At 36.4% G+C, this 12,516-nt stretch overlaps 1 protein-coding gene across 1 annotated transcript in view; it reads left to right on the top strand.

The window, feature by feature from the left end:
• Window positions 1–3,837: 3,837 nt before the first annotated feature.
• LOC113240311 (dynein heavy chain 6, axonemal) overlaps window positions 3,838–12,516 on the top strand; it is a 75,775-nt gene continuing 67,096 nt past the window's right edge. The window contains exons 1-12 of the mRNA XM_026477588.1: window positions 3,838–3,940; window positions 4,296–4,506; window positions 4,598–4,739; window positions 4,812–5,051; window positions 5,248–5,465; window positions 5,659–5,842; window positions 5,920–6,491; window positions 6,616–6,848; window positions 10,263–10,411; window positions 11,387–11,515; window positions 11,710–11,816; window positions 11,908–12,058. Of these exons, the coding sequence (XP_026333373.1) occupies window positions 3,838–3,940; window positions 4,296–4,506; window positions 4,598–4,739; window positions 4,812–5,051; window positions 5,248–5,465; window positions 5,659–5,842; window positions 5,920–6,491; window positions 6,616–6,848; window positions 10,263–10,411; window positions 11,387–11,515; window positions 11,710–11,816; window positions 11,908–12,058 (2,439 nt within the window). The remainder of the gene's footprint in view (window positions 3,941–4,295; window positions 4,507–4,597; window positions 4,740–4,811; window positions 5,052–5,247; window positions 5,466–5,658; window positions 5,843–5,919; window positions 6,492–6,615; window positions 6,849–10,262; window positions 10,412–11,386; window positions 11,516–11,709; window positions 11,817–11,907; window positions 12,059–12,516) is intronic.

Below are 12,516 nucleotides of genomic sequence, written 5' to 3'. Positions count from 1 at the left end.
GAAACACTCGCCATGTTCCTACGTTATATAACAGGTACCTAAATTATTTGTTAACTCATTAAGGCTGACTTATATGTTTTGTTTTATAAATTTCTTTCTGCATTTCTCTTAGAACAGGGGTATTAATTTGTGACCCATTAGATGTATCGCAGAGTCAGCCAAGACAATGCTGACTCTGCGATAGATCTAATGTACTTTCTGATATCTATTAAGCATTCTATGAATCTATTTTAATTAATCATTGGCATTTGAACATTAGACTTCAAAGTGAATCTACTCTGTAACCACATTTAAACCGAAATATATTCAAGTAATTTGTTTACAATATGTAACGGCTATGTAGTGTTAATTATTAACTGTTCATCATCATCCAAAGCAGCACACCGCACACGCATGCAGGTAGAGTTACTATACAATTTGCTACCAAATACAGATATAAAAAAGCGTCAGAAAGTACAACAAAAACTAAAAAGTTTATTTTTTCAATTATTATTTATTATTATTATTTATTATTTTTATTATTATTATTATTATGTTTTGTAAAAAGTCATGGAACAAAACTTGTTGTTTATGATATTTGTAACATAGACTTGTGAGGTTGTTAGTATTTTACAAATAAACCGGTATACAGGGTGTAACCGTTAAGTGAGCTTATAAATATAAGAAATATCAAAAAGCTTTACACTGATATAGAAAGTATATTACCTAATGAGTAAATCGACATGTATAACTTTTTTTAAACAAAAGTAGAAATATCTAAAATTATAGCATTAAACACTCCCTTACATTTAATATGACATTTATAGAGAGGCTTTAGTTGACCTACTTTAAGAGGTAACAATAAGTTTACAGATAATTAAAACTGCTTTAGATAAAGTAATAACAAGAACAACATTTTATTAAATTTACCAACTTCTGCTGTCCCGATTTTTTCATCCCATATAATGAAATGACCCTTACATGAAACAGAGTAGATCAGCAATAAAAAAATTTGACCAATTTTATACATAGACAACTCACACTTGACCAAATGATTGATTATGCCATTACATTTTTAATCAATTGAAAGATTATTACTTTATTTATAGCAGTTTCATTATCTGTAAACTTATTATTACCTCTTAAAGTAGGTCAACCAAATCCTCCCATGGAATGTCATATTAGATGTATGGGAGTGTTTAATGTTAAAATATTGGATATTTCTAGTTTTATTTTTAAAAAGTTATTCATATCGATTTACTCATTAGGTATTATACTTTCGATATCAGTTTAAAGCTTTTTGATATCTCTTATATTATAGAATAATTGCCTGGGCGCAATTAACAATTACACCCAGTATAACCAAGTAGGGTCCAAGAAGCTGCTGATGATCTAGGACACTATTTAGTTATTGTTTTACTCCACCCGATGTCACCACACCTTGCAAAATTAATTGTTAACTATTTGTAATTATCAGGAAACCACGCGACATTCCTTTTCATTTGCCACATAAGAAACTTTTAGAAAAGATAGAATATGTGAAGAAAGAACCAGAACCTCTGGTAAGCCCTCAAAGCCTTTCTCTATCAACTTATTTTTAGTTCTGTTTTTGCAAATTACATGTGTCACTGACAGATCATTTAACAGTACATTTATCTAACAACTTTCCTTTATCGAAACAAAAAAAGTTTTTATTTATGAATATAAAACTCAAAATACTTGACCTGTTGATGTTATTTAGACTGGTTTCACATTTGCCCAAGAAGAGAGGTACCGACGGGAAAAGAAGCCTTCACAAACACACTTAGCACCACTAAACTTAGATTGTGAACGTAAGTATATGAAAATGCCTATACCTACCGTATTTTTACTGAAAATTTTTTGGTGAATTTCATTATGTGCCTACACGTTTGGCAGATATCATATTTGTTTATTAGCAGAACAGTACATTTACAGAAAAACGGTAAGCAAGAAAAAAAGACTGTGTGTTCCGCAATAACACCTGGAATATTATCATTAAGAATATTGTCAGGAATCAAGACAACCCAAGTAGCCTGGGTAACCTACTTCAAAGTCGTTCTACTTAACATTCATTGCATGAAAGTACAATAATGGTTATTCGCCAAGAACTGGTTGAGGCAAACTTTTAAAAGTCATCCCTTGCATCCATCATCCATGTTATAGTAAATCTCTCAATATGATAGCAAATCTCTTAATATTTCTCTTCGCCTGCATCTCTCGCCATGAAGCTACATTACAAATACCACTCTATCTCGTAGTGACTCAGAAATACCGGAAATAATTTTGGAGTTTTTGAAAAGTTAACGCAACTTAAACGTAATCAAAGCCAGCGGTCTTGACGAGAGCCCAGCACTTGCTTACGGAACAGTGTACCCGTATTATCTCGTCTCCGGTGTTGACTTGCCTATATTGAAAACCTGAAATCTTGAAATGTACAAGTCTTTACGTAGGAAATGTAGTCGTACCAATATGTCACTAAATCACCTCCATACTCTTTAAGACTAACGAGCTAAAGATTTGTAATTAGATCTTAATTATGCATCTGTAAAGTTTAAATTAAAATCTTAACGCAAACGTGATTTTTATTTTGAAAACACACTAAGGACCCAGAGACCTTGCTATGCCTCACATTTATGCGGTGAGGCCGTCGAGTAATACGCTTACCGTATCCTTCGAAGCTTTAAATGGCATTTTAAAGGGTCTGGCATTATTATAAGAAGTTTCCAGCTTACGAAATGCACATGGATAGACAGATCAATTTGTGTACGATGTCATGTAGGTCAGTAGTGTCAGTTAAGAGACCCAGTGTAAACTAGAGGCAATCGTCACATGGTTTAAGTCTGAATTTACGATTGGGGAGGCGCGATAAGTCAGATTTAAGGCCAGCAAAACATATGAGTATCTTTCTCTACTGAGCAGACTACCCTGTGTCTATAAGTGCCGACCTTGAACTACTTGGTTTAGACTTATCATCTAGTAAATTTTGGTCGCTACGTCGCCTGCTTGGCAAAAACTAATCATCGTTTCACATAGCATAGGCAGTATTTAAACCAGAACATCTTTTAAATCTCTACCAAGCGCGTTGTCCGTGTACGGAGCACTGCAGGCTACCATTGGGGCGGCTCTGCCCGATACCAGTTAGCTGCCTGAACTCAGTGGAGCGAACATCAAAGAGACTTACTGACCTGCCCGCGACCCTCTGTCAGATACTTACTGGCCTGGCCACGACCCTCTTATCGAGTAGGAAGCTACAAAATCTCGATCCCAGCCGAAAAGGGCTTAGTATAAGAGCTTTACAATTTAGCTCCACCCTCATCGTTCGTCTTTCAGTCGACTAGAAAGTCCACAACACTCCCAACCTTATGTCGTTAATATACAACCAATTCACAGAACCGCTTTCCTTCCTCCTATATGCGTACTAATTAATGCATACGACAGAGGAATTACACTACCATCTTGTTTCCGAAAACTACAACCTTGGGCTACTCTACGCTAGAGGGAATAGGCGTTTTTTGATAGCCGCGTAACATCATCAGTCACTTAACAGTAAAGATGGTGACCTTAGGTGAGGTAGACTTTTACAACAAAATTTTTCATATCAAAAAATAAATAAAACGTGGCCTTAGGCGCAGTGTTTGGTTTGGCCAGTATCGTGCAGTTGCTTAGGCTGCCTATCCACCATAGATGTGTGACGTAGCGAGGCGTTGTGTAAGAAAAAATCAAACCAATTGGATTACTTCATTTTCCTGGCCTCGCTTAGCGCAGCTCCGGTGGAAAAGGGTTAGCGCGCTAAGTATTTGTATGTACATACAAAATAGCGACAGATGTGTGCGAGAGATGCGGGCGAGGAATGTGTACAAAACGGTGCAGGAAACTGGAGCTACTGAAAGTATGACACTAACTGACACTGATACATCACCACCTCTCACCCCACCACACCGTACCCCGCCTGCGCATAGCTGAAAAAGAGTCCGTAACGCATCCTCTCACCGCCTAGCTACAAGGCACAGCTTTGGTGGAAAACTCGCACCGTTCCACAGCGCCGCTACACATCGTCGCACAGCCTCACTACCTCGCATATCTCTAGTGGAAAGGCAGCCTTAAGGCGTTCCTCCGCAGTAGATACCTCGGTTTTTTTTACTGCAATATTAGCTCATGATTAATATTTGCAATTGACAATGTTAGCGCGTAATGAATTTTTACAATTTGCCACTAATAATAAATGTCGTTCTTGACTGCTAAGTAATAGTTAAGGGTTGCAGCTTTGAGCTAGAAGTTTTCTATTAAATTTGCAGCTAAAAAGAAAAGAATTAAGATTCGTGAGTCAGCAGAGAATACTGACAATTATGAAGAGCAAAGTACCACAGATCCCTTAAAAGTTAAACCTGAAACCCCCTCACAGAAAGAAGTAATTAATTTCGTCAGGACACATCCAGAATGTGGTTTTCTTTACATGATGTATGCTGTTCCTCCGCAAAATGTTTATTTCACACCGTATTATTTGAAGTAAGCCTCATTATGTCTACTTCACAGTTTTGTAAAATCGGTATATATTAGATAATAATCTTAAATACAAGTGCTAATTTTCTTATTTAAGGGTGGTTCCTTACGAGCAAATAGATAAGAAGAATTTCTTAACAATCAGCCCTTGCGGAGTGACTCATTACACCAACGAAATGGTTTTCACTAAAATAGAAGACTGGGAAGAAGAGTATACCATTTTCGTTCAACTAACCGACGTAAATACTAACTACTATTCAGTTGTAAACATTGAAACATTAAAATATTATTAACATTAAAACCTTTTCCAGATAAAATTTTTTCGTGTTTATCGATATTGGAAAGCTTTTTATGTATGGCGAAAGTCCATATTATTTCGAAAATATAGCAAGCTTCGAAGCAAACTGCTTAAGAATACATTCATCCTAACGCCAGCTTTAGGAAAAGCGCTCCTCAGCATTCAAGCCATGTGCTGTGAAATGTATATGAAAAGTTTTGCAGATTTAAGCAGAGATATGGACACTGCATTCTTTTACTTTATAGAAGTTCAGGTAAATTTGTTAAACCATATTGTGTTCTTAGTATACAGTTCGTATATAACTGTAGGTACATGGTATCATGTGTGGAGTATTTTATTCAGTAGATATAAGTACGGCACTAGACGTCATCCGGCTAATAAAGATGATTGAGACTAATTTATGTAATAAAACAATGCTTACTTCAAGATTTTATACACATACATTTCAGTTGAAACAAGTGGAATACATGAGAGAGAAGTTGATAGAATTTCGGACGGTTGTGTTGGATGTGATCACGCAATCCTGCCACACCGCTCTTTACTTGCAAGGATTTGTGTATGATGACAGAAATATACCACCCTTTCAAATAATTAGAGGCAAACCCACTGGCGGCATGTCCTACACCGAAAAAGCTAATAAACGAAAATACTGCGAGTTTCTGGCTCGGTAATAAAAAGTTTTCTTCATTTTGGTATCATGCACATTCTAAATACTTATAGATATAAACCAATATCATTAGATACAACTAACAATAATAGTGATATAACATTTTACTACGAAATCTGGCACGCATATCGTTTGTTGCTACCACAGCTTTCGTTCGTGATTTCGTAATGTAAAAATAAATATCCTATTTCAGTTTCATAAAATTAACCGATTACATGACGAATTATATGTTATATCGTCTTACTAAGAGATCCAACTACATGATGGCGGACATGTTGCGAGTCCACGTTGGTTACACGCCAGAACGTAGCCTTCTCGCTGGAAAAGAGCTTGACGAAGTACTTGAAACCTTTCCAAGGCCTGTTGAAAAATGCAAGGTATATCAAACGCATGAAAATAGGTAGTAGCACAAAACACATCTGGTTGTTAAAGTAATCTCAATGAATTGTTGCAGTGGGCTTTGTTTCAACTAGACGCATTTGTTTTACCATCTGGCGAGATCGAATTGAATCCAAGTCAGGAAATTATAACTACTTACATGGAGAAAATAACAAACTACTGGGTTGAATATGTGCGAAAATTCCATAATTTTTTGAACGAAGAATCGCTTCAGATATTTGTGCAACCGACTATTATGGGGAAAACAGTTGATTGGTCAGCAGGAGATGCTCCAAATCTGTATTTCCTCATGAACCAAGATAAAAAAATGTTGGATGATATTGCTTTTATACCATATTCTCACGCATACGGTTATGAATGTGTTTGGTTGTTCCTAGAGCGTATGGGAATCTTCATGGACGCATACAGGGAAGCGTGCGAGATGGACCTTCAAATTATTAGACAAGAGAGAGATGTAAACGAATTCAGGAAACTATGTAACAAACTGAACGCCCAAATGGAGGCTATAGAAGACGTAGTAAGCTTTCAGCCGTTGGGTTTAATGTTTTTGAATCTGTCGCCGTTCCAGGAACTGTTCCGTCCTATGCCTAGGAAATTATTTGATGTTGTTGTCAGTGTTACGCCAGAGTAAGTGTGATCTTTTCTAGCGCCGGTATAGATAAGGATTACATTTTTATGGTTTTCAAAGTTCTACAAGTTTCTGTGTTATTTCGTACACTATGTAACGACATTGCAATGATTGTTTTTGTAGCATCGGCCGTGATTGCATAGATGAGATAATAAGCGGAATTGAAGGAATTAATGACGATATCAGCAAGGAACCTGAAACAGCCGCTGAGCTCGTAGATTTTAATTACATGCTCGACGGTGTGAACTCCCGCGTCGATCGCTTGGAAGATCGCCTGGAGTACCTCCGCGAGTTATACGATCTTATGGGCGAGTTCAATTGCCCCATACCGCCCGATGATATGAACGAATATTTGGGTATGCAATCATAATCACACTTCAAAAGTATGTAGGGGATCAAGCACGTTTTTGACAATTACTGAAAATTTATTTTTTAACATCAATTTGCAGATGATACGTATGTCTTAGCTGCTAACAAAGACCTAGACATTGCCTTATCTCATTTGCAAACAGATTTCACTCTCTTGTCGAAGTGGTCTCATGATGCGGGTCTTGTGCTTAATAGTAATAAAACAAAAATGATGTACATAAGTTCTAGCCAAAAGCGAAAAAAAATTTAAAACTTATTGCGCATAATCACACTTGTGGCACAGCTTTAAGGCACTTGCCTTTACATTGAACAGCGAAATTTTTCTTGTAGTTCAATTGAACTCTTCCGTAAGCTAAAGTATCTATGTTTAATAATAGCTGACAGATGTAAATGGACTGAGCATGTTAGTTATGTATGTGACAAATTATGAGCAGTATTTACCAAAATAAGTATAGTAAAATACAATTCCGTACATCACACTTTTAAGTTTGTATAAGGCGCTAGGGGAGACGACAATTCATTATGCTCTTAGTTCCTGTAGTAGAACTTGCAAAAGCTATAAATTAGGGCCCAGCACAAAGATTACAACGAACTTTTTTGTCATTGCTCTATGATACCCATACATGATCAGGTAAAGTTTCTACTACTAGCAGAAAATCATTTCAATAAAAATCTACAAATTATCAGGAATCGTGATAGAAAAACACGCAGTTCTTCTAACGATACCTTAACGCTTCTATGTTTTAACACTCTTTACTGAAAACATCAACTAAAGTGATAAACGACCTACGACAAACAACAAATGAATAAAATAAATAGTAAAAATAAGTGAAAGAAGCATTGTATCATTGTATTTCTTAAATGTATTACAAAATAACATTAAGAGAACATCACATACGTAATTATAGATTATATACACACATGTGAATGTATATATTATATATATAATATATAAATTGTGTTATAAATTACAATTTATGCGTATGTGAATGTACGTGTGTATGGTATAAATTTTCAATTAAAATCAATTCCGGCCGGTTGGGAACCCCGCTTGGGGGCCCCGGTTGGGGGCTCGGTTGGGAGGCCCGGTTCGGAGCCATCAGGCCCCTTAACCGGGCTCCCAACCGGGGACCCCAAGCGGGGTTCCCAACCGGGGACCCCAAGCGGGGTTCCCAACTGGGGCCCCCAAGCGGGGTTCCAACCGGGGCCCCCAACCGGGCCCCCAACCGGCCCCCTAACCTGCCCCCAGCAGGCCCCCAACAGGCCCCCACAACCAACGCCGTAACTCACCCCCATATGCCCTATAAATTTATCATAATTGTCAGTTTTAATTGTTAATTGTTAATCAAAAACATTGAAAAGATTGAAAATTGATTAATTGTTAATTGTAGATATTTGCGATTAACGATTGATCAATTGTTAGTTGCTAGAACCGCAATTAACAATTGATTAATTGTTAATTGCGGTTCTCGTAACTAACAATTGATCAATCGTTAATTGCTGTTTCGCAATTAACAATTAATCAATTGTCAATCTTTAATTGCCAGAACAATTAAATTTTGCCCACCACTGTAATACAGGCTCTCGCAATCTCTCGGCGTGTCGATCGGTCAGGGTAGGTTGAATTGAGTGCTATCATTGTATCTTACCCTACAATTAAATTAACAGTGTTTGCAGATCTGATATTTTCGATTACTTTATAACTACAACTTAATGTTAAATGTAAAGTGTGCTTTTACTAGATGACGAGTACAGAGACAGTGTACGTAAAACCTAAACTGTTAGGACACTAAAATTATTACATCCATGTAAATTCTGTTATGTTTATAATAAATAAAAAAGAGACACCGATTTTATGGTCATTTTTATAACTTGAATTTGAAAATGAAATTGACCAAAAAATCCATAGATGTTAATTGATTTTCAGTAATTAGTAAAAACGTGCTTGATTCATAGGCCATTTTGATGTGTGTATTTTCACACATGTATGATTAGATTTGAACCTTTATATAATAATACTTAATATTTATTTTATTGAATATCATAATGTTATTCATGTATTTTTTTGTGAAAATGCTCTTTGTGTTATTATTGATGTAAAGATCGAACAAACACAAAAAAATCCTTTATGATCCAGCCCGATAGCTGGTTTCGCATCAGCGACTATTTGCCAGACCGGGACTAACCGTTCTCCCAACCGAGCTACGGAACGAATCAGCAGACCTTATGACTTCTCTATGTGCTTATTGCTGATATTGTTTTTTACATGGCTCTTTTCCCATAGCGACTACCAGCGACTGCTTATTAATAAATATTAATTTTATAATAATAAAAATATTGCAATACAAAACAGGTAATAAAAGAGAAACAAAAAAATTCACTTCGCTAATTTTTGTTTCAATTACTTGGTACAAGCAGATCTTATTAACTAAAGCGACAAAATCTATAGGAGACTGGAATCTAAATTAGTTCAGGAGATCTGTGTGTTAGACTTCCAGGCTCCCCAACTCGGAACTTATTGCACCAGATTTGACAAAGATGTTAATGTACCTAAATATTTTAGACTACAATAATAATAATAATAATAACTCACGCACACAACATAGCCCCGCACTAGGGTAACCCTGTGTCGCGGGTGCCATGGACACACACAAACTACACCCAAACTCACGAGAGAAATAAATGTAGGCCATACAAATATTTCTCCCGGCCCGAGAATCGAACCTGGGTCCTCTGCGTGGTAATGGTAATCGTTCGGCCACGGAGGCAGTTATTATAAAGAAACAACAAAGTCGTCATCTTATGTAAGAGCTAGACTCTTGTCGGTGTAGCCTCCTTCACTCCTCACGGTTCATTGTCAGTTCTTTGACCTCTCTACAGCTGTTCATTTTGATCTTCTTTTTTATTTGTTCACTAAACGCCATTCTTGGTCTTCCTCGCTTTCCCCTTCTGTCCTCCCCTCAGTTGTCACTCTGACGAATTCGTCCAAACATTTTCCCCCTTCTCCTCTACTTTGCATTCAACAGATTTCACTCCTTCCAACCCTTTCCAAAACTTCCTCACTTGTCTCTTTTCAAACCATTTGATTTTTTCCATTCGCCTCCAGCACCACATTTCAAATGACTCCAATCTCTCTCTGTCTTTTTTGTTTATTATTGTGCTTATAATGAAACTTTTGAGCAACCTACGAAGCAGAGCTGAATTTTTTTAGTTTAGAAATCTGTTGTATTTCTCTATTTTTGTATTTGAGTACATATTGACAATCTTTAGGTTACAAATTGACGATCCCTTTGTAGATATCTGTTAGTTAATAAAATTTACTTTTTTATTTATTTCCACTATTACACTATTGTGGTGATATAGTTAGTCAACTTTAAAATTAAATTATTTTCACAATATAGGTTTAAGCGTAATACTGGGCAATCTTAGAACGAGTGTGGACGCACGACTGGAAACTCGCAGCAAGCTGGCCGGCCAGTTTGCCAGTCAGATCGGCAAAGACATTATGGAACTCATGACTGATGTCAACGCTCTCAGAGAGGCAGTCGGGGTATGAACGTACCTAATTCATTAATTTCATTTCATTATTATTTGAATCATAGCGTGGCAGTGTGAACCTTTGTAGCAATTATGCCTACAGAACGAGTTGTCTTTAAGTAGTCCAAAGTGTTTTTATTAAACTAAACGCTCTACTAAACTTAAAGCTCTAAACGTAAATGTTTACGTTTAGAGCTTTAAGTTTCAAGCTTTCATCTAGATTAAAGGTCCTAAAACTTTTCTAGCTCGTAGACTCCCTGACTTTGAATTTTTACAAATTCGTTAGGTGAGTCACCGGAAGAAAAGCGAGAAAAGCCGTTTTGCTTGATCAAATGGTTTAGGAATTTACTATTCAAGAACGGTTGTATAAATAATATACCATACACGTAAGGATATTATCTAAAGAAAGTGCTAATTCGTTACACGATAGGATGTTCCCCGATCATATAAATTCCTGAAAACAGGCTAAAATAAAAGTATAAGTGAATTATTTTATAACAGAATATCTAATTTTGCACATAATTTTTCTATGGATATATTTTTCTGTAACTACTACAGCGTATCTGCTAAATTTTGGTTTTCAACTGAAGCCCTATAGTTATAAATCTATGTCAAATTTTGTTTCACCTGTTCTTATTTTATTCATAATAATTTTAAGCGCGCGGGACGCGAGGCCGGCTCAGTACACCTCACCTCCTAAAATGTTAAAGGTTCACGTCGAAATACCTAGCCTTAACTTCAAAATTGTTTGATAACTTTTACAGTACTGCTGATTACCTAGATAGGTTTAACTGGAGGGTAGTTAAAAATATACAGGATCCACGCTTTTGGACCCCATTTACATCTCATGCACACCTATTTTTTTTTCGCTGCCATGGACCCCATTCCATTTAGAATCCGCACTTGGGGTCAATATGGACCATTTTGAGAAATATCTGTGTAGACGTTTCGTAGGTCTAATAATTTACCTAACTGGGAAACATTTCAGCAACAATGGCTATATGATGAAAAATCCGACGTGGAGAAAGTAATGGAGACGCTAGACGCATTGATGGAGAAGTTGCAAGTTTGTTCTCAAAGAGATAAGCAAATTCGCGAATGGCAGAAAATATTCAAGGTGAACTGAAAGATCTATTCTTCTTCCTCGAGTAGTGAACAAGACGCCCTAAATGTGTAAAAAATTTTGCCTATTGAAAAAGAATAAAACATTTGCAATTTTTTACATACACCTAAAACCCTGCGTTAAATCTTGTTTTGCGATGTTCTATCTTGGTAATGAAAGTATTTGAAGCTGAGTATTTTGTTCTGCAGATTCCACCAGCACGTCTAGAACAACTCGACGAAACCATAAATGATGTTAAACTGAGGCAAATGCTTTGGAAGAATTCAAAAGAATGGCTCAACTTGTACCAGTCTTGGTAAATTTATTTTCTTTTTTACATTAACACACTACAGATATCCGTATAATGATTTCCGTGCACACTTAGATTAATAACATTTATCAAACAGGAACGAGGTGCCGTTCAATACATTGGATGTAGAAGAAATACAAAACACAACAATTACTTACGGCAAAATGTTCAACCAACTCGACAAAGGTTTGCCGCCTAATAAGATTGTGCCACAGTGTAAGAGGACTATAGACATTATTAAAGAGAAGGTAACGTCCTTTACATTTTGTTTACCTGCTACCATAGCACGTATTTCCACAATCTACTACTTTTTTTTCACATAAAGCTCTTCAGATTTGACTATATATATAATTGATTTGACCTAGAAAATGACATTAATTTATTATATATATTTTTTTACTACTTGACATGTACTTAGTTACTTCCTATACATTATAACATGTATAATTAATAACTCTAAATTATTAAAATTGCTTTAGACGTACACAATTTGTAATGTAAGAAAATTTAAAACTTGTATGCCAGTTTTGGCAAAACTCTCCCTACCGACCCTTTAGGGTAGAGTAGAGTAGGGTATACGAGAAGGGCTCTCAGGTCCTAACCCCAGATTAGCCTGTTTGCACGGACTTCATCCGGTTCTCTGTAAGACTAGTGCCTTAGGTGAGCAGCCCGGGTGCACGTTCAGCACCCTCCCTATTTTCCAGAT

Source organism: Hyposmocoma kahamanoa, unplaced genomic scaffold, assembly GCF_003589595.1.
Source record: "Hyposmocoma kahamanoa isolate Upper Pololo Valley unplaced genomic scaffold, ASM358959v1 100021, whole genome shotgun sequence".
Classification (NCBI taxonomy): Eukaryota; Metazoa; Arthropoda; class Insecta; order Lepidoptera; family Cosmopterigidae; genus Hyposmocoma; species Hyposmocoma kahamanoa.
This window is presented reverse-complemented; position numbering and strand designations above follow the sequence as displayed.